The 22,456-nt window shown below is 55.1% G+C and overlaps 1 protein-coding gene across 4 annotated transcripts in view; it reads left to right on the top strand.

The window, feature by feature from the left end:
- Positions 1–22,456, top strand: part of ERG (ETS transcription factor ERG) — a 223,214-nt gene that overhangs the window by 64,883 nt on the left and 135,875 nt on the right. For all 4 annotated transcript variants that reach the window (XM_028504517.2, XM_036017439.1, XM_036017438.1 and 1 more), the window contains exon 2: positions 3,389–3,476. In XM_028504517.2, coding sequence (XP_028360318.1) covers positions 3,438–3,476 — 39 coding nt within the window. In that variant the 5' untranslated portion in view covers positions 3,389–3,437. The remainder of the gene's footprint in view (positions 1–3,388; positions 3,477–22,456) is intronic.

Below are 22,456 nucleotides of genomic sequence, written 5' to 3'. Positions count from 1 at the left end.
GTAAGTCCCGGCGCTGTGAGTGTCGTCGTCCTCACGGCTCCTCCCGTCTCCGCCTCCTCCTGCTCTCCACTGCTCCGTCCAGAAGGACCGAAGGCCAAGGACAGTGTCTGCAGCCCTGGGCTTCAATGACGTTTGTCATCTCTGCCAGGCTGCTGAATTGGACCTGTGGTTATTTTTGTAGTTATTTTACCTGCATTCCACTGAAGCCTCATTCCAAGAGGCGCACCCCCCCCCCCCCCCCCACACACACACAGACTGAGTCTCTGCATTCGTTAACTATGAAAGAAATGAGGTGGAAGATTTCAGCGCTTTGTGCACACACCACGCCCCCTGGCACGCCGGGACTGCCCTCAGAAGAGCACCGCGGCGGGTGGGAGAGGTGTGGGTGGGCCCCTGGCACGCTTGCTTAGGCCGTCGGATGGAAGAGAGTCTGCCCTTGGCCAGAACTGAGCCAGGAGTCATCAGGAGTAGACGGGGCAACAGTGCACAGGGCCGGGGACATCCCTTGGGCAGAGGCGGTGTCCAGGGAAACGGCGCGGCGAATCAGACGCCTTTCCCAGGGCCCTTTCCCACCAGGGCCGTTGGTTACTCTTTGCTAGTTAGCACATCCCGGCGCATCCCTGGGTGAGTGCGTGTTAGTTAGCCTGGGCTGCTGTGACGAAGCGCCGCAGACTTGGGTGGGGGCGGGGTTCGGTGACGCGTGTTCTGGGAGACCCCTGCCCTGGCTGCAGAGAACAGAGGCCTGAGGTCGAGGAGAGGGAAATGCTTCCCCTCTTTCCCCACGGACGTGAAACAGACGAGCAGGAGAGAATAAGCACACTGATCACGTGTGTCCACACATATGTACTCTGTGAGCCCGTAGGGCCGAGGACAATGTGGGCGTTTGGGGCCCTCGGGCCACGTCAGTGAAGGGGCAGCGTGGGGCGTGGTTCGGACCCTCAAGGGGAGGTGGGCGATCCGCAGGGGGAGGGGAGGGAGCGAACAACCGAGAACCAAGCCCCTGCCGGGCGCCCCCCGGCGGTAACGGGACACAGGGCGGGCGGAGTGTGCCCAGAAGACTCTGCGGGCCGCCCCCGTCTGCCACACCTGGTGCCCAGGTGACGCCCCCTTCCTTTAAGCATTTTTTTTTTTAATCTGAATTCCTTTAGACAGGTAAGGGGGAAGATCAAAAGTTCTTCCCGAGTCTCTTGTGTCTTAAAAATAAGCAGTTTGCCCTGGCCGGTGTGGCCCAGTGGATTGAGCACTGGCCTGAGAACCAAAGGGTCACAGGTTCAGTTCCCAGCCAGGGCACGTGCCTGGGTTGCAGGCCTGGTCCCCAATGGGGGGGGGGTGCATGAGACACAACCACACATCGATGTTTCTTTCCCCCTTTCTCTCTCCCTTCCCCTCTGTCTGAAAATACATAAAAAATAAAATATTAAATAAATAAATAAATAAAATGGCTCATTCTGTAAAAAAAAAAAATGTCAGTTTAACATGAAATCAACATCCCGAAGAGGCACATCACGAGGCTGAGAGGGAGTGGTGTTCCGGCCTGGGCATGTACCCACGACAGAGCGAAGCCGCAGGTGGAAGGACTTCACGTCTCTTGAGACCTGGCCTGGGAGCGGGCGCACTGTCCTTGGGCTGCGTCCTGTGGGGTGAAGCAGGTCATGTGGACAACCCCCCCCCACCCCCAGAGATGAGGGCTGGGCAAACACTCTCCGCCTCTGTAGGGAGAGCAACCGCAGTACCTGGCCAAAGGCGGGGGCGCGGGGAGGAGCCGAGAGTGGTACCCATCGCTGGGATACAGGCTGGTGCATCCCTGTCCCCTCGGTGTAACACACTCCCAGGGCGGCTCAGGGGCCGTCACGTCGTGTCATGAACTGTCCCAACCTAGCAGCTGAAAACATTGTCCCAGGTGCTTTTCCTCACGGTTCTGTGGGCCGACGGGGCTCAGCCGGAACCCTGCTCCCCCGACCCCTGCAGGGACTGTGGTCATCTGCAAGGTGGCCATTCCGAAAGTCCAGGTGGGCTTCCTCGCAGGCCCGGCATGTGGTGCTGGCTGTCCGCCGGGTACCCGCCTCGGGCTGCGGCCCCGCCACTGCGCTGCCAGCAGGCGTGGAGCCTGAGTTCCCAGAGGCAGGAAGCGGAGGGAGCTTCTGGTTCTTTGCAGGCCTGGCCTCAGAGACCCCGAAACATCCCTTCCACCGTGTTCTCCGGATCAAAGGCGGCTGTAAATCAGCCGGGAGCGGAGGGGCGGGGACCAGCTCTGCTGGTGGTGTGAGCACCAGCATGTGTGCGGGAGGGAGGGGTCGTGTGGGGCGAGCTGCCCAGAGAGATGCTGAGCTGTGTAGGAAGGACAGTCTGTTCCTGAGTGCGGTGGGTGGGGGGGGGGTGCAGAGGGAGCCCGTCCCCTGTGAGGACCGCTGAGCTGCGCGACCCTAGGAGCTGGGGGGCGTCTTCCGTTTCCCTGGGGCGTCTGCTGCTTTCCTGCAGAGGCCTCCTTGGGGGAGTCAAAGAATCCCTGAGCCGAGAGGCCTTGGGCCAGGTGTCCACCCCCCCACCCCAGCCTCACTCTCCTCGGTGCGCCAGGAGCCCGGTGACCTTCAACGGCTACCCAGTCCAATCTCCAGACAGCGTGCCCCTCCTTGTGCATTCTTAAAGAAGGTGTTACTCTCTACAGATGTAAGGGGAAAAAGTTACATACTTTCCAAGATCAAGAAAACTGGCTATAGTAAAAACAGTGCCTGGATTTCTGAGCGTGCCAGGGGCTTGCAGGACCCCCGTGGAGCCCTTCTGGGGGACAGGCCCAGCACATGCAGACGTGAGGGCGAGGGCTGCCCGTGAGCAGCCCGACCACGTTGGAAGTGGATGCTGTGCCCCAGAGGGGTCCCAAAGGGAGGAGCAGAGACGTCACTGGGGCTGCAGTGCATCTTGGGCACATCTCTGGTGTCGTGTGCTCACCAGCGAACCTCGAGGGCAGCTCTGTGTCTGAGGTCCTGGCGTCGTGAGCTGTTCCTTTTCATTTTGGGGTTAACTGCTACTTAGAGTCATGGGCCCGATTTATGAAGGAGAAGAAAAACAACAAAAAAAATGACAGTTGACGAAAACAAACTGATGCTACCTAAAATTATATATTAGAAAAGGTATTTTCAGTGCCGACTGATGGCTGAAATCTACAGCCACCCAAAGGCTGGGGCCTGGAGCCCTGGAGGAGGGTCCGAGGAGGGGAGGGGTCCCCGTAGGACCCAGCTTTCGGGACGCTTTTGGGCCGACACATTTCCTGCCAAGCTGGGCATTGTTTTTTTAAGCCTTGCTTTATTGCTTTTGTTCAGTCCTTTGGGATAACGGAACACTGAAACCTGGTCACTGATCATGGTTCGCACCGTCCCCTTTTGTCCCCTAGCTGTCCCCGGTTCTACCTGGACGCTGAACGAGCTGGCCTGCTGAAGGACATGATTCAGACTGTCCCGGACCCAGCAGCTCACATCAAGGTAGGTTCCTCGTGGGCTGGGAAGCTGCGGGCTTCCTCCCCGGCTGGGTTGGCGCAGTGGGTGCCTGCCCCTGCACCGGCCACACCGGGCCCGCCCACCAGGCCTGCAGGCCCCGCCCACTTCACAGCCAATCTCCTACAGCTTGCGAGCTGAGCGCCTGGGTTTCACATTTTGAAATGCGATTGGGAAAAATGGAGAGAAGAATATCTCACAACACGCGTGAATTACATGAAGCATAGATTTCATTGAGTGTCACGGCAGTTTTCTGGGACTCGGGCATGGTCGGGCGTGTCCATTCCGTCCAGGGCGGCATTGAGTAGCTACCACAAGACCACACGGCCTGCACGCCGGACGTGCTCACTGTCCGACCCTTTGCAGACGAAGGCTGCAGAGCTCTGAGCGAACGTAGGACAACACATCTGAGTCCTCCTGACTTCTGTTTAATTTCTCCTCCTTTACACTGCCTGGGGTCACCTAGGCAAAGACTAGAGGGTCACCGCTTGGGTCTCTAGTGCTTGGACATCGTTTTCCCTGGGCATGCGGACACTTTGGTGGACTGTCAGGCCACGCCCGTCCCTGCTGCTCACTGGCAGCCCTTCCCTGCCGCTCTGGAGGTGAGAGAGCAAGGCAAGTCCTGGGGAGGAATCCGGCCGGTTCATTTCCATACCACAGGGACATGTGGGTAGAGCCACAGGGCGGAAATGAAGCGATGGTTTCAATAGACTTGACCCGATAACGTTGCAGAAAAGACTGGGGCCAGAGCTGCATTACCCAGATAGGCTGTCCACTCCTGGGCTGTTCAGTTCCACTGTCTACACTGGGCCAGATCACTCACCGTCTGCCAGTTCTCCATGTTCCCCACATTCCTCCCTTCCCCCGAGCGGCCTAGTATACTCGACTAATGTACGTCCTTTGCCTGAAACAGTTATTAAAGACGGAAAGTGGATTATCATTGAAAGGAAAGTTCATGGTACTGAAAAATTGACCTTTTTCGGCTTACCACACACGGTGCCCTCCAAAGTGTCACACGCGCACACATCTCAAAAGTAACGCATCCGGGAGGGTCATGGACCTGGACCTCGTGCAGTTTGCATCCGTGTCTTGGGAAATGGGGTTGGAAGTAACAGGCGCTCCAGTGCATTCTTTAGCTTTGCGGGTGCTCGTGAAATTTCAGAAATAAGGAGTATCCCAGGCGTGTTGAGGATGCTGAATTTGATGCAGCGGGGGAGAGGAGTGGGTCCCTACTGGGGACGCTGTGGTTTGATTTCTGTGTGGTATTTTATGGGGGCATGGCGGTTAATGTCTACAGAGGTGCAGTGGGAAACCTCTCGTGGGTGTACATTTTCTTCAGAGGTACCTGGAACATATCCGGTAAGTGTGTTCATGCTACGTGCGGATGGTGGGGGTGGAACCTTTTTTTTTTTTTGGACTCTGTTGACCATGAAGCTACAAGGTGCAGATGAAAGGTCTTGGGGAAGATGATGCAAGAAATACTTGTTACGGTTCAGAGTAGGCGGGCTAACGACCGAAATCCATTTTGATTGGCATTTTGTTCCCAACCAACCAGAAGGAAAGGAGGAAGTCAGCAAGAAGTTATTGCCGAATTTAAAAAAGGGGATTCATGAAGCGCACACAGTTTTAGACAAATCGAAGGACGATGACCTCCGGAAGTGTGTTTAGGGGAACTGTCCTGGATTTGATTTCACAACCGTGTTTTCAATTCTGATTTATCATATTATCATCATATTCGTTAGCACAAATATAAGCCAAGGATAATTTTGAAAAATGGAAACCCTGAGAATTTTGTTTAAGTGAATTTCAACTCAGATCGCTCCTGTGTGTTTTGAAGATGAACTGGCCAGTGAGCACCACGTTACTAAGAGCTGGTGTTGTCCCCGAGGTGGCAAGAATTATATTAAAGACATTTGTTTCCTGGGTGAATGTATCAGATTCTACCTGTTAGAACTTAAATACTTATTCCTGGACTTCCTTCTTTTGGTGCATGAAGTCAGTGTCCTCAACAACAAAGTTAGGAAGGTTGATCGAGTTTCTGTATTTCCTTAACACACCTGATGTGGGGACCCGGTTGGGCAGGCTGTTCCGTGCGGAGCGGTTCCTGGCTTGGCTCCGGGGTGCGGCAGGTGGCCGGCCTGCACTTCCGGGAGGGGGGCTCTGGCAAAGGGCACGCGAATGGCTCCCCGCGATGCATTGATGTAAATAGTGGACGACTTTGTCTTTGGCTCACTGCTGCCGAAAGGACTTCAGTTCTCCTCAGAGGTGACCTGACGCTGCAGGTGAGCCACACAGGTGAGCCACACAGGTGAGCCACGGAGACTGTGTGTCCTTCACACTCCAGTCCACAGGCCGATCCGGGGAAAGAAGCATTTTGTGTTAGAGGAATTTATTCTACATAATTTACTGTAGCGCTTTGCTGCCAAAACAAATATTAAATGTTGTAGCAAATGCATCATATATGGTTAGAGTATTAATATAAGTCATTAGCATGCACTTATGTGATATCAGTAGAAGGGGCAAAGGAAGAAGAAGGAATATTCTGGAAGGAACTGGATAGTTACTTACTATATTTTTAGGACTATGAGATGCACCGGACCATGAGACACACCTAGGTTTTAGAGGAGGAAAATAGGAAAAAAAATTTAGAAACAAAAAATGTAAAATATTTAGTAACATAAATAACATAGGCTGTTGCCCCCCCACCACAGCGAACCAGGTGAGCTACATTCAGACTATAAGATGCACCCCCATTTTCCTTCCAAACTTGGGGGTGTGCCTTATAGTCCAAAAAATACGGTAGCAAGCAGTCAACTGCTGAGCTTCTTTCCCATGTGATTCTGTAGCTGCTGCTCTGGAAGTAACGCTTCGTGTTTCTGACTCTAAAAGCTGTTGAACTTAAGTGCTGTTTGCGGTCCATAGAGGGAAGGGTTTGAAAAGGTACTGGAAGCAGCCAGCAGTGACCGCAAGTCCACTGGGGGGCCTGAGGATCCAGCCATGAGCCGGACTCTGAAAGTAACACGGAGTGGATGCCCTGATCTGCATCCTTGCATCCCTGCATCCCTGCATCCCTGCACCCGAGAAAGGGGTCGGACCTATTCTCTGGGCCCATCTTGACTTGTTGGAGAAGGGTGGGCCTCACTCCCCAGCTCTACCTGGCTGACAAAAGACCCATTAACTCGTGTGCACTTCACACGTGTTTGCAAACCTGATTTATAGTCACTTTGCTTCACAGGAAATTAGAAAGTGTATCCTTTGAGGATACACTCAACAGAGACCAGAGGCCGGAGTTTCCCCCACCCCCCAAAGTCTGTGCGCCGTGAAGATGATGTAAGCCTTTGATACGCTGCCTAATTTTTCCCGAATAACTCGGGCTTTGATCGGACTCCAGCGGGGTTCGCGCGTCTCGGCCCGCCGGGCAGATCGGCGGCTGTGGACGGCGGCGTGTCCGCGCCTCTGCAGGAAGGACGGGGGCACCTGGTGAGACAGAGAAGCGCAAACTTGCTAACGTTCCTGCAACGAGTGCGTATCACTTTTATGGTCAGAAAAGTGACGTCGTCTAGAAGCGGCAAGATATTTGATGACAGCACCGTAGTGGAGACTTCTAACATCGGACGGCCCTGCCTACAGATACGAGGGGGACGCCCCAAACCCGGAATTTATTTATGGAAAATTGTGTATTTATTCTTGCACGTGGAAGCTTCAGTCGCCTTCAGAGTGCTCTCCCTGTGCAGAGTGCACTGCCCCTGTCGGGACACTGCTCCCCTGCTCAAAGCAGTTTCTGAACTTGTGGGTTTCGGTGTGTTTTCGTGCTCCTGCTGTTGTTTGCTTCACCTCCTCCACATCGGCAAAACACTTCCCTTTGAGGACTTTTTTTCACCCAGGGAAACAAAAACATGTCACTCGGGGTGAGATCGGGTGACTAGGGAGGGTGGGGCACGGGGGTCATGCCGTTTGTGGTCAGAGACTGTGGAACACTCAGTGCGGGGGGTGGGGGGACAGGAGTGCTCGTAGATCACCCATGGTGAAATGGGCAAACGTGGTGAAAGAATCCTCAAAAAGAAAATTCACTGCAGCCAAACGCAGCCTCTCACAACAACCCCAGCTGGTGCACTGATCCAGATGGGTTCCTGGGACACGCACCTAGCAGGGGAAGCCTGTGCTACTAGGGGCCTGCCCTCCAGGTAGTAATTCCATTTTGTGGGCCCCGCTCATATGTTACATGGAGTTTGCTGGAACTGGGCTGTGCCTTCTGTCCCTCGGGGCCGCTCTCAGGGTGCCTGCAATGGGGTTCAGTGGTGTGCTCGCCCAGGCATGCCCACAGTCCCCCAAACCGGGGCCTCCTCATCGAGACTCAGTGGTGCTGACTCGTTCAGGGAGGGTGCTGGTGTAAACAGGAGGTGTGGGCCGGGGTTGGAGGAGAGTCAGACCCCACCGCCCAGGGGCATGGCGGTGAGTTGCACGTGGCTGGCCCAGGACCCTTGGGGGCAGCTTTCCTCCAGGGGCGGTTCTCCGATGGTGTCCCAGAGAGCTGCTCCCAGTGCAGAGTCACGGGTTCCCCCCAAAGCGGCTGCTTCAGGAAGCTTGGGCCGAACCTGACCGGAGGGATTGCATCTTAACGAGTGCCGAGGCGTTTCTGTGGCCCTTACTCAGATAATGAATAACATTATTAATGATTAAGCTGGCCTGAGGTCATCAGATGGTAGATGTGTATCAGGGCTACTGATGTTTTCTCCCCGTCTACCATGGAGGCTGCGCTGCTCCGGATGGCAGGACCTCCCAGTCGCACCCGGAAGGGTCTGGGGAACGCCGTTTGGACTTGGGTTTCAGAACGTCAGCCTGTGCCTTGGGCGCACGACCGAGTGTGACAGAGTCCAGGAGAGAAGGGTCCCTCGCTTCTTATTAGGGGAATTGACTCAGGAGTTCCTCAGGTCAGCCCAGCGGCCGGGTGCGTGGGAGATGTCCACGTGCCTGACCCCTGTGGCGTGCACCGCGCCCTGCGTGCAGCTGGGGTTCGCGCGTCGATGTCCTGCTGCCAGACTCGGCGTCGGGGCCTCGGATGTGGGGCAGGCGCAAGCTGGGGGCCAGCTCAGGGTGCTCCGGGTTCGGGGCGCTGCGTGTGGGTTTTCCGAGGAGAATGCTCAGCTTCTTCCTATTCTTACTAATGCGTGGTGCACGTCCTCCTCACGGGTTCTCTGTGGTTTGGTCCCCACCTCCTCCTCGTCCTTTTGCACCTTCTTCACCTCCAATCTCAGACCCCCGTGTCTTCTTACCTGGCTCTGAGCTGCAGCCTCACAGCACCAGGTGCCTGCTAGATGCCCCGCCTGGACGTGGGGGCAGGCGCCCTCACCTCAGCAGCCAGCCGGAGGAACCACACATCCGTTTGTGCGACGCTTCCAGTCCTCAGAGCTGCTTCCCATACTCTGGTGCGCTTAACCCAGGGCGTACGTCGTTTGTGCAGCTCACCGAGAGCCCAGGTTCATGCACTCTACTGAGCTGCCTCATTTTTAGCACCGCTCCCCTCCGGGACACGGCGGCTGTGGAGGAGATGGGAGCAGGCAGGCTGTGAAGCCAGACTTCCGGCCACTTCTCCCGGAGGCTCAGGCTTAGCACTGAAGACGCATCTTTAACTCTTGTCTCTCTTTGACCCTTCCCCTCCTGTCTTGTTCATCGAGCCCTCTCTTTGTGGCACAAATGTGGGTCTATGTCGTCTCCCTCTTGACCCGGGACAGGGGTCTCTGTTCTCCTGTGGCCGCTGTCCCCACCCCGGTCCTTACGTTCTCACGCACGGCCAGGCCAGGCTAGCCCGCCCGGGAGACAGCTTGCGCCAGCGCTCCTCTGATCAGAAACCTTGGTTCGTTCAAGGAACACGGACGCTTTGAAGAGGCTTTGGACACCAGTGTCACCCACCCGGTTGTGCTGTCTGCGCTTCTCCAAGGAGTGCATGAAACCACCCTCTCATCACATCCTATTGCGAGTTTTAGCCTTTGCTGATCTGAAGGGTGGGAAACGGAGGGTTACAGGTGTCATTTCATTCGGAACCTTGAGCGGGTGATCGTCTGTCTCCTCATACACTGACCAGCAAGTTCTGGGTCTTGTACAGCTCCCTTTCCTGCTCCTTCCCGTGAAATCATTCAATGTCACCGGGGATGGGGGGGTAGCATGAGCCAAACAGAAAAGGTCCCTGCTTACACGAAGCTTACCTTCTAGGGGCTGAAACAGGATATGTTTGAATAGATAAAGTCAGCATTGCAACCGATATGTGTGTGTGTATGCATACATTAATGCGGGCTGGTATTGTCTAGAACAAAACACAAGGGAAGCAAGAGGTGACCTGGAGCGAAGGGAGGGAGGAGGCTGGGGAGGGTCATTGGGGGGATGTGAAGATCAGACAGGCGGGCAGGCAGTGGGTGCGAGGGCTGTGTGGTCTACCGGGGGAAGTGTGCCCGGCGGGACGGGGGAGGGGGCAGCGGGTGCCGAGGCTGTGAGGCGGGAGCTCGCTGGGCACGTTTAGGGAAAGGCGCGGGGTGAGGGCGAAGCTGCAGGATGTGGGGTCGGAGGGGAAATCCTGAGGTCACGGGGGAGGTTCCGATGCGCAGGGACAAGGACTTACATTTCATCCTGCGTGTTGGGAAGCCATTGAGTTTTAAGCAGAATGGGTGACGTGGCCTGACTGAAACTTTCCAGCGGTGCCACGGAAGCGTATTTATACTATTGGTCGTGCCATTTACCGCTGGGAGTCACAGGCGTTGATTCGAGGCCGGGGTGGGGTGGGGGGAGATGAGATACTGAGCGGCTGTGAGGCTGAGCGTTGAGTCCTTGCAGCACGTGGGGGTTGGGAAGAGCAGGGGGAGCCCACAGGGGGCTGAGAGGAGGAGCCGGTGGGGGGAGAAGGAGCTGGAGGGTGCCGGGAGGGCGGGCAGAGGTGAGCGCTGTCAGCTGGGCAGCGTGGAGGTCGTGGTGGCCTCGGGAAGAGTGCTGTGCGTGGAGCAGAGACCTGGCACGTGGCAGCGGCTTCGAACGTGAGGGGAGGAGACATGGAGACAGTGCGCGTGCAGGTGGCCCTCGTCACCGCCGGGTTTAAAGGTCGGCTGCTTTTCCCAGCCGCTGGTGCCGGTTGTGCTTTAATGGTGTTAAGCCCGAGCTGTCGTGTTTGTCATACGGTTTTTTTTAATCTTCACCTGAGGACACGTTTGTTGATTTTTAGAGAGAGAGACCTCAATTGGTTGCCTCCAGTATGTGCCCCGATGGGGGGTTGAACCTGCAACTTCTGGTCTACAGGACGATGCTCCGGTCATTTAAGCCACCAGCCAGGGCAATCATATGGATTGCTTTTGGCGTTGGTTCGGCCTTTTTAATTTTTACTGTTACCCCACAAGATAAGTGTTTTTACTTGTTTGCACCTATGCTTTCCTTTGTGATCTTTCTGAGCTGTTAAGCTTAGAAGGTTCTTAACTATTTTTCTGTGTTTTTTTTTTAACTCTATGACTTCGTTAACAGAAGTAGGAGAAAATATGTTTCACACTGGAAACCACCGACAACGTCACCAGTGTGCCCAGAAGACGTGCAGAATTGCGTAGAGCACACGGCCCAGGTTTTCCCCCGGAGTTCTGCCTTCTGTGCAGAACGAACCCAGCACAACGTGGCAGGGCGTCTCCTGCATGTGCGCCCCCCCCCCCCCCCCCCCCCCGCCCAGAGGTTGGACAGCCAGAGTGTGTGACGGTGAGCACAGCACACCAGCCCACGCGGGGCACAGAGCAGCCGGAGGAGGTCACACGCAGGCACGGCCGCCCCCCCGACCGAGTGCTCGTGTGTTCCCTCCCACTGCTCACTTGCTGGGGCGCCGGGACCCTTGCTCCCTGCCCGCTGGCCCCTTGCTTGGGTTTGCCGCCCTCCGCACCGCGGCACTTGGGTCCTTGCCGTGTGGACAGGGGAGCGGGCGCTCACCGTAGCGTGGTGCTCTCTGTGCGCGTTTTCTCCGCTTGTTGGACGATACGTTACTAAACGCGACCACACAGTCATTTCTGTTTCTCTTACTGTACCCCGGGCCTGGTGGGTGTTCAGCGTAGCGGCACCGATTGAACTAAATAAGCGGTGGCCCCAGTGAGGTGGCAGGGACCCAGGGCCTTGGCTCTGTTCCGGGGCGGATGACCCCTTTCCCTCTTCCCGGGCTCTTCACATGTTCGTTCCTCCCCTCCCGTGTGGACGTGCTGGTGACCGCACGGCCGACTGGCAACAGAGCATGAGTTCTTGGGGGCACTGAGTCCTAATTTATGTGTGTGTGTGTGTGTGTGCGTGTGTGCGCGTATATATGTGTGTACATGTATGTGCGTATATATGTGTGTGCATGTGTGTATATGTGTATATGTGTGTCTATATGTGTGTATGTGTGTGTACATGCATGTGCGTGCATATGTGTGGTTTTATTATTTTTCTGGAGCAGCCTTAAGTTCACAGCACAGCTGAACAGAAGATCATAGAGCTCCCACACTCCCGCCGTCCCCGCTCACCCACAGCCTCCCCCACTGCCCACACCCCCGCCCAGGACGGTGCATTTGTGAACCACCGGTGAGTCCGCACTGGCCCACGGTCATCGCCCAGAGCCGACAGCTCATAGCAAGCTCACTCTCTGAGCCGTGTGCGCTGTGGGTTTAGGCTGATGAGCAGTGGCCTGCATCTCTCACCAAAGCATCATGTGGAGCAGCCGCACCTCCCCGGGCACCCTCTGTGCTCCCACCGTGCGTCCCCCCTCCCCTCCCCAGCCCCTGGCAGCCGCTGGTCTCTTTCTTGCCTCCCTCCCCCGTTCTGCCTTCTGCAGAAGGTCGAGGACTTGGAATCACGCGGCGGGCAGCCTTTTCGGAGTGGCCTCTTCCGCCCAGTCCTGTGCAGGCGAGCTTCCGCTGCGTCTTCTCATAGCTTGGTAGCTCCTCTTGACTTTTTCAGATCATGGGACTTTTAAAAAGTCGGATGAATGTCACATATTTCCCCCCCAGAATAAGCAACCCCCACTCTCTTACATGCTCACAGATCTACTGCAGCCGACTCAGCACCCCCCGCCCCCACGGACTCCCCTTCCTTGCCCGCCCAGGCCCAGGGGTCCCCGGGTGGAACCCTGTGCCGGTGACAGGCGCCCCGTTGGACGCAGCTGGTGAGACCGGAAAGAAAACTTGCACCAGCTCTCCTGCCAGAGAGCGCGTGGCCTCCCGAGGTCGGTGGACAGAGCTCCTTTGAACAGAGGCGCATTCTTGATCTCAGTTCAGTTGGGGTGACAGGCACTCTCTCTGCAGGCTTGTCGCCGAGAGCACTCCCCTCCACTGTCGGTGTGCACCGCGTCCCCGGGGGCCGGGGGGCCTTCAGAGTCCGCACTGCGGTCGAGAGGCCCATGCACATCTGGCCTGAAGACCCATCCTTTTGCCCCGAGACTTTAAAGCCACGGTTTTCGAACCGGAGGCCACGCCCCACTTGTGGAAGAAGGGAGGCAAGGCTGATGTGAACCAAAGGAGGTGGGATGAAGTGCGTGCATCTATATGCGGGACGGGAGAGTCCGACTTCGGAAAACTCGTTCTAGTTGTGCCTGTGCCTGTGCGTGTGTGTGTGTGTGTGTGTACACCGGGTTGGATACACCATGCACTATTTCTGGCTCCGGACACACTGAGCAAACACGGCTTGTGACTTCTGTGGAGGCAGGGACGGCGGGGAGGGCACCGCGGTGGTTTCACCCTAAGGAACGGTGGGCGCGCAGCACAGAATCCCACATGTGTCTCCGCGGGTTTTGCTTCGCCGACTCTGGTATCCAGATGGTGGGAGGTGTCCAAAGCGGGAACTGTAAATAGCAGAGAAAGTTCTTTCTTTCTTTCTTTGGCTAATTTTAAAGATCGAATTCCAGGGTTAAATGAAAATCCCAGTTGCGTTCTGCTCAACTGAGAGTACATGTTACTTCTGAGTACATGTACTTCTAAAAAAAAAGTCAACAGATTTAACCGAAGCGTGGCTGTTAATTTTTTTGAGGGATTCTTTGTGGATTTTCTGAAAAGTGCTATTTGTTTGCATTATACATTTACTGCCAATAGGCTGCTATTATCGATACCCAAAAATAAACAATGCCACTGATTTACATGGACCCCCGAATTAGTCCCGTAAAGTTCCACAGCGGCGGGGGCGTGGAGCGGGTCGAGCTCGAGGCTGGCACAGCAGGCAGCTGTGGCCACGTGATGCGCCTGTCCTTTGTGGTCAAGCCCAGGTTTAAAATGGGTCGTGTTTGAAATCCTCGTGGTTAAGATTAATTGTCGCCAACCAAAAGTCCGTGCCTGGTGTAAAAGTCAAAATCAGATTTTTCATGACGTACGCTGTTTGGAAAAGCCCCCAGTCCCAGCGTTTCATGATCGCTTGAAGAAGAGGTTGTGGAAACTCACCTGTTTCCTCGCCCGAGGCGGGAGGGAGCTGGAGGTCACGACAGGTGGGACTCCTGGAGGTCACGGCAGGTTTCCTCTGTGGCCGTCAGGGGAGGTCGTCCTGGAGGAATTGTTCATAAGATAGGCGGTCCTAGCAGTGCACAAAGACATCAGGAAAGGAAGCAGACCCAAAGGGAGAAGATACTTTTTTTATCTCATGAATCATTTAAACGATATACTCCTGTTCTTATTTCTTAGTCTTTAGGACTGGAAAATTCACATACATCCAATACAAAGATTTTAAAAGACCCGTTACTTGACTCCCCAAAACCGAAATTAAAAACAAAGAAACAAAAACAAATCTTACGTGACGTAAGATTTACGTGGCGAGGAAATGGGGCTACGAATTAGAAAAAATCACACGCGGGGTTTTTGTTTGCTTCCCCGCCCGGGTTTATTGAGACATCATTGATACTGAACGCTGTGAACGTGCACGGTGCGCGTGACTTGACACACGTGTTTTGGGAAATGATTACCCCAGCAGGGTGAGTTAACACCTCCACCACTTTGCATTAACTTTCAGTGTTTTTTGGCAGTGAAAACATTGACTCTTTTAGCAGTGCCACTGTCACAATACGGTAAACTGTTAACCGTAGTCACCATGCTGTACGTCATGTCCCAGAACTTACCTTACTTTCATATTGTTTAACTGATTTTAGAGAGAGAGGGTGGGGGGAGAGATGTGAGAGAGACACATCCATCGATCGCCTCCTGGGACGTGCCCCAACCGGGGACTGAACCCACGGCCTGTGTGCGTGTGTGCCCTGACAGGGAACCGAACCTTCAGCCTTTCGGCACATGGGACGATGCTCTAGTCCAGCCGTCCGGCCAGGGCTCGTCCCATCCCTGAAGTCCATGCCCTCGGGCCAGACTCTCCCCGTTCCCTGCACCTCCTCTGTTGCACTCCCTGTTTTCACGGATCTGTTGTTCTAGAGTCCACATATCAGTGAGACTGCACAGTGTGTGCCTGACTTGTGCCACTCGGCTCTATGTCCCACAGGCTTTCCCCTTTTTAAATCCCCTTTACAGTATTAAACATGTTTTAGAAAACCTCTCGATCCATGTGGATTTATGATATAAATCAGTTGAAGGATTTATTGTCTCCTATTATTTTTACGTCAAGTATGTTTTAGACTAACCTGAAAATGTGAAACTGACATGTCACGTACAACCCTGCCCTGTGTCGTCAGGACAAAAAATGGCATTTTCGTCCCCGACTAACGAGAGAGTGAGTCTTACGCTGCCTGCTCCTTTCCTTCATAATGGCCAGTGACGTGGCGTGTGATTGGACTTCAGGGGAACTTTATTTCCCAGAAAGTCAGTCTTCCCATCGGGCGTGGGGCGTCCCTTTCCTCCGGCGCCGGGTTTGGGAGCGTTGTGTCGGTTGGGTTCCCCGGGAAGCAGATGCTCGGGCAGAACTCGGGACGCATGACGTTTACTGGAGGGGCTGGGGGTGCGCCCGTGACCGAGGTTCAGGTGGGGGTGAAGCAGGAGTGAGTGGGCAGGGAGAGCCCCAGTGGGTACCGATTGGACAGTTGGAGCAGCCCCCAGGGCGCTCTGGAGCGGAGCGGGCTGTCCAAGGGTCCAGCACTGGGGGCGATGCCCGGGCTCCTCTGAGGTTCCCCCCTCTTCCCCACTGAGCTCAGTTGTTGGCTCCCGCTGTCCGGGAGGACAGGCAGGGCCTGAGCCCCGAGCCCCTGGAGGCTGTTCAGGTGAGTCCTGGGTTCCTTCTGAAGGGAGATCGGAGGGGCGCCCCTCCCGGCCGCCGTGGGCATCTGCAGAAGCAAGGACGGGATGTTGCTGGCGCCTTTGAAAAGTCCGGCAGGGTCACTACTTGCTTGGCATTGTCGTCCATCCTTCGGTGGGGCAACATGGCCATTTGAAGGACTGTCCTCCTTGGCAGTTAATGCTGTTGTGCGTGAAGTGCATGTGCCCTTTGCAGCCTCTTACCGGTGGTGTGGGGACCAGGCACGTCGCTGCCCCAGGCCCACCACTAGCGGGCGCCACCGTGGAAACCTGGCACCCTCAGGCAAGAAACAGGTGACTCTTTCAAAAACCCTACTCATTCCATTGTTGGAACGTTTCTTATAGTTAGGCCTGTGGATACATAATTGTTTTACTCTATTCATTACATCGTCTAATTCTCGTGGTCTTGAAGGTCGACATTAGATTTCTCGTAGGCCTGTGGGTGAGGTCTGTTATTGATTAGTCAGACCCCGGGTCTGAGCGCTCCGGTCACGTTCATCGTCCATCCGCCCTCGCCCTCCCAGCACTTGAGTCCCGCGTCTGGGCTCTCCTCCTATGCCACCCAGGCCAGGCCTGGGTCCCGCCACGGTGACCTTCAGCGCTTGTAGGGGACGGGATCCGGGCAGAAGAACCCATTTCCCACTGCGTACTGTGCCGGAAGCAGACAGGTCCCCTCCTGTGTCGGCTGCCAGGAGCCCGCCTTGCCCACATCCCCCCGTGCTCCTGCTCAGGCCCTTGGGCTTCTACCAGGTTTTGGAATTTGGGGGCCGGAAGAAACTGAGGGAGGACACGCACGTGGGTTCCTGGTGCTGCTCCTGATGCTCTCGCCAGAGGCCACCTCCGGGGCTTCTGGGGGCCGGGTGTGTGGCCCCCGTGCCGGGCGGGGCACTCACCCACACGTCCCTCGTGCTGCGGCCCCTGCTCGGGCTGCCAGGGGGACCCGCAGGAAGCCGGACCTCGCACGCTGTGCCCTCCCTTAGCTCCTCGGTGCTCTCTTTGTGTTCCGCCCGTGCAGTCAGTCGTTCTGACGCTGTTGTCGTGTTTCCCTTCATCCCCACGGCAGGCCTCACACGTGTCACGCCTTTCTCCGTGTCGATGGTTGAACGGTTTACAAACGTCACCATCGTGACGTCATTTCTTCCACAGGTGCCTCCGTGCTCCGGGTGCGGAGGCTGGAACCGCTCACCTTCCCCGCGTTGCGTGGCGTCACTTTTGTCCCCTCTGCCTGCGGTCAAGGTAATCCCGGAGGTTTCTCCTCTGCTTCCTGCTGGCTCACATGAAGCCACCGTCCTCACAGACGTGTGATGGGGCATAAAGCCGTTCCCAGGGATGACCCCTCCCAGACCTGTGCAAGCGTCAGATGCTGCCCTGTCTCCGCACGCTCACCTTGTACGGTCGGGGCACTGAGCGGGACACAGAAAACCGTTCCTTCTCGGAGGCATGCCCACCGTAACCTTGGCCTTCAGACTGGTCGCTTCGGAATGCCTTTCCAAAAATAGAATGCCTAACAGGGCCTGGCTGGAAGGCATTATGGTTCACTCCTTCCTGAAGAATGAAATTTAAAACTGCTACCAGCGTGATTTTTACAAATGATCTGCTCGGCACGTGTGCGTGTAACCATTTTATGGACTGAGCTGGACTCAGCCACGTGCATATGAAACCTTCGTCATTTTCTCCCTTCCGCTCCTTCCCCGCTGCTCCCGGGAGAACAGCCTGCCACTCGAGCGGTATCTCAGCACGGTGCTCACTTACCGTTGTTCGTGCGGTCACTCACAGTTTACTTCCAGGTATCGAGAAGTCCAGTTAATTCTTCACACAGACTTCAGCCTCCTGTTCAATGTGAGGCTTTGCGCCTCTCTGGGTTCCGACCTGTGTCGGGCTGGGGAGGCTCCGTGGGGAGGAAGGGTGTGGTCTGTTGGGCATGGAGTGCCCCCCCTTTCCCCACCTTACTCGCTCACCCCTCCGGTGCCAGCCCCTCCCTGCCCCTGGACCCGGGGAGTCAGTGCGGGCTGAGTCCCCCAGGCCAGGTTTGGGGCCACCCCCCGCCTCTCCTGCCCCGGCAGCCTGGTGCCTCTCTCAGAATGAGGGCTTCTGCCGAGAGTCTGCCACCAACACTCTGAAGCTTAATGCCCTCCCTCAGCTCAAATAGACAAAGTGGTGAAAGGAAGTACGGGGTGCCGGTCGCCGAGAGCCCGCGTCAAATGATAACCGGTTCCGAACGACACCTAACTTGTGACAGTTCTGTGGTCACCCAGGCGGTGACTGTGTCCCTCTCCCCAGCCCCAGGTCGCACCCGTCTGCAGGAGCAGAGAGGAGAGATGTGTGCGTGGCGGTGGGGGGACACTCGGCTTCACGGACCGGCCCCCCCAAAGGCAGACTCGGAGCGTCCTGGGGGTCTTCTGAGGGGCCCGGGGCGATGGCCCCTGAAACACCTTGGTTCCCCCACATGGTTAGGATTTAATCTGCACTTCTTAAAAAGATTTTATTTATTTATTTATTTATTTATTTGTAGAGAGGGAAGGGAGGGAGAAAGAGAGAGAGAGACAGAAACATCAATGTGTGGTTGCTGGGGGCCGTGGCCTGCAACCTAGGCATGTGCCCTGACTGGGAATCGAACCTGAGATGCTTTGGTTCACAGCCTGCGCTCAATCCACTGAGCTACGCCAGCCAGGGCATTAATCTGCACTCTTAAGAGCGTTCACATCTACACGAGCGCTCTGTTGTCCTCTGGTCAAAGTCCCAGGACTTCTGAGTTGTGGAATGTCGAACCATTTTATTTAGACACATTAGCTTCTTTTTTAGTCCCATGTGTCTTCAGTCACTGATCTTCAGGGACCCCCACCACCTGGCTGGGGGGGCTCTCCTGGCAGCACCCTGTACGAAGCCGTTCTAACCCACTGAAGGCTGGGAACCTGGGGGCGCACCGTGTGAGTGAAGCCGGTGTACCCCGATGGGGTAACTCGGGAGGGCTTTGGGCACTGGATGCTTGCGTTTTCTTCTACAACAGCGTGCTGCACTGCTGAAATTCAACATGGAAATGTGTTTTTGGCTTTAAATGACGTTTTAAGGACCACATATGTTAACAACTAAAGATAGAGACAGTCCCACGTTTCTCAGTGTTTCCCAGTTTCAAGGGCTGGTCCTGGAGCCAGCAGGGACGCATGACCTCACGTCACCCCTTGGGTCCCCTGCTCGCCCCTGCTCCCTCCCTCTCACCACCCCACGTGCACCGCCCCCGGGTGGGAGCAGGGCACTCGGCCTTGCTTCCCTCCGAAGACCGAGAAGCCAGGGCTGAAACTCTTTCCATGAACGAAGGTGCTCCCTTCCATGTTACTGTGGGCATTTGTCCTCTGTGCTTTCCCTTTCTCGTGCAAATGAGCATGTGCACGCAGACAAGCATCCGTATTCAAAGACTCGCCTCCCAGGGCGTTGTCCTGTTCCACAGCTAAAGACGTCATAAATGCAAAAGGAGTAACCTCCACAGTCGGCGCACTGGGCACTGCCGTGTGTGTGTGTGTGTGTGTGTATGTGTGTGACGTTCTCGACAGCAGACCACAGAAATGCACGCTGACTGTCTAGGCGGGGGGAGCGAAGCTGCGATGATAGATGGAAAGACGTGTTCAGTAGCAGATTCTGTGAAGCAGCTCAAGCTGCTGCTTAGATAGGTCCCTGTCTCGGGTGCACAGCTGGTGGGTGTCAGGATGTGCGATGGAGCAGGACCCCAGGTCGGAAGTTCTCTGATACTGTGAGGAGCCCCAGATAACACTTTTAACAGCCTGGGTTACTGTCCCAGGTGCATGGGGATCATCCTCGGAGCATTAAAAAAATACCTATGCCTGGCCCCACCCCCAGAGGTTCTAATTTAAATATTGGTCAGGGGCAGGCTTGGGCGTGGCTGTAGTTTAGATTCTGATGTGCTGCCTAGGGTTTACACACCACTGTTCTGAACAACAGTCTAAAAAATGGAAGCAACGTAGGTGTCCATCAATAGATGAAGGAGTAAGGAAGATGTGGTGTAGATATATGAGGTCTGTCCAGAAGGTATCCAGCCACGTACTATGAAAAACAGAGATGCTTACTGAAGAAGATATGAGATACAAGAAACATTGTACCCAGGACAGTGACACCTCAGTCCCCTTCAAAGTAGGCACCTTGGGACCTCACACAGTTCTCCCAGTCGCCATCAGCTGTCCTGTCCTATTTTCCTGAATCTCATCAATGGTCTGAAATCTCTTCCCTTTCAAAGGTGATTTTAGTTTAGGGAAAATCCGGAAGTCACAGGGCACCAAAGCTGGGCTGTAGGGGGGCTGAGTCACCTGGGTGATTTGATGATTCACCAAAAACCTCTGCACGAGATGTGACACATGAGTGAGCATATTGTCGTGATGAAGCTGCCAGTCACCAGTTGCCCAGAGCTGAGGCCTCCTGAATCATCCCAATAGTTTCCCTGGAGGAATGTTCAAGCTTAACACAGATTTTGACATAGATTCATTGCTGTATTCACTCAGTCACTTTGAATGAGACGGTCACACAGTGCACATGCTCACTCAACAGTGTCTACCGCCCCCACTGACTGGCACAGTGAAGTCGTCACAGTTCACGCATGCGCATTCCAGTCCACTCTCCTTGGCTGCCAGGTTACATCCATGTCGCCCAACCATTCTTGTTATATTAACAATGGCTGGACTTTTTCTGGACAGACCTCAAACAATGGACTATTACGCAGCAATAAAAGCAAAATCTTGCCATTTGTGACAACATCAGTGGATTGAGAGGGTAGTATGCTAAGTGAAATAAGTCAGCGAAAGACAAATTCTGTATGGTTTCACTTACTGGGGGGATCTGAAGCAAAAGCAGACTCACAGCACCAGAGGCCGAGCGATGGTCACTGGAAGGGAGGAGCTGTGCGGATGGGCGGAAAGGGACGAGGAATATAGTCAGTGACACTGTGATGAGTTTACATGATGGCAGATGGTGGCTAGAACTAGTGGGGTGATCACATAGTGAGGTTGGAAGAATGTCAAGCCAGTGTATTGCACACCTGAAACCGATACAACCAATAGGAGCTTGTCTATCAACTATAAAAAATACATATAAAAGATAAACAAATGATTGCTCCAAAGTCATGCATTGTCGAGCTTCCAAAAAGTACCTTTTGGTTCTTTTAACAGTCATGAGAATGGCTTCTCTCGGAGGGAAGCAAAGTTGAAGCATCTTGGAATGGTTGCCTCTGTTAGTGTAAGGAGCATTATTTTTGGAATGTAATTGAAAAAATTAAACCAATAATGAGTTACTGTTAACCTGTATACGGTGTGACAATTAAAACAGGAAAAGCTGTTGTGGGTCTCCGGGTGGCGTGGAGTGGGGTGTCCTGCAGGTCCTTACTGGCACCGGCCTGCCCAGGGCTGCGTGTACCCCCCTGTGGTGGCCCCCTTTCCTAGACCAAGGCCTGGGGGCAGGACTGGGGAAGGGACGGGGGAAAAATAGTATCGGACCTCTCGCCACAGCGCTTCTGATGTAGAACGATTGTGACTCCATAATTTCAGCTGTGGTCCTGCTCAGTGTCTGTGTATTTTTATTTAAGTAGACAGGAAGTAAAGGGTTATGTAATGTTGTGCTCATTTCGTGCCTTTGATACACGTATTAACACCTTATACATCAAAAGTGGCCTCAAATGAGCAACGGCACCATCTGACGACTTCTGGCTGCAGTAACCGAGGGTCTGGTGCTGGAGCTGGCGCATTCTCGGCCTGTCAGATTCAGGGAAGTGTTTCGGTGGCCAGGGTGCGGCTGAATGGGCCGAGGGCTTCGTTTTCCTTCTCTTTCGCCTACGGAAGGCGAATGAGTTTCCACAAAGTAAACGGCACAACAGAAAACAATGCAACGAAGAGCATCCACGAGGCGGCCACGTTTGGAACGGAATTTTGGCGCTCCTGGTGGACGTGGCGAGGCTCCGGCTGCCCTCGGTGACGGCGAAAAGCTCACCCTTGCTTTTCTTTTGGTTTCTGTTTGGGAGTCTCTCCCAGGTGCCCTGGGTGTGGCGTCTTTCCCCCGTGGAGGCAGCAGCATTCCCTGCTGTCTTGCGGGGATAAATTTGCTGCCCTCTTCAATCGGGTGAATTGGTGGGTGGTTGGAAATATCACACACAAATGTGTTGATTGGTATCCAAACAGATATTATTGTGCGGCACAAATGCGGCCTCTTCCATCGCTAACGCAATTTCAGATATTTTGGCAAGAACAAGCCCCTGGCCGCGTGCTCGGGAAGCTGGGCGGGAATGCCAAATCAGGACGTTTGCGGTCCAGAGACGGCAGAAGATCCGTGACCTTCATTCCACCCTGGGGATCGGCTCAGAAGGTAGCCAGGGCAGCCTAGGCCGATGGCGGCGGGACAGTCCCAGTCCCTATGCGCCACTCCTTAGACTCCTTCTTCCTCCGGTACCCTAGGAACTCAAAGGAAAATTCCGAGAAGCAATTCTACAGACAGGCAGAACGCCTGCAGACAGGCGAAATCACCTCTGGGCCGAAAAGAGGAACATTATTCTTAATGGTTGTCAGCTGGGTTGAGAACCCCTTCGCAGGGCCACCCACAAACAAGAAGTAGGCCATCATCGATTCCTTCTGCCAGGCACTGGGGGTGTTTGGACTAGGACGCCATTCTCGTCCGTGACGGGACCGAAGGGAGCGTGGGACGGCCCTTACTGCGTGGTGTGTGCGGCTCTGCGGCAGACGGAGAAAGGAGCGGGGCAGGGGCCCTGTCACCGGAGCCCCT

The sequence above is a fragment of the Phyllostomus discolor genome, chromosome 2, assembly GCF_004126475.2.
Source record: "Phyllostomus discolor isolate MPI-MPIP mPhyDis1 chromosome 2, mPhyDis1.pri.v3, whole genome shotgun sequence".
NCBI classification, from domain to species: domain Eukaryota; kingdom Metazoa; phylum Chordata; class Mammalia; order Chiroptera; family Phyllostomidae; genus Phyllostomus; species Phyllostomus discolor.
This window is presented reverse-complemented; position numbering and strand designations above follow the sequence as displayed.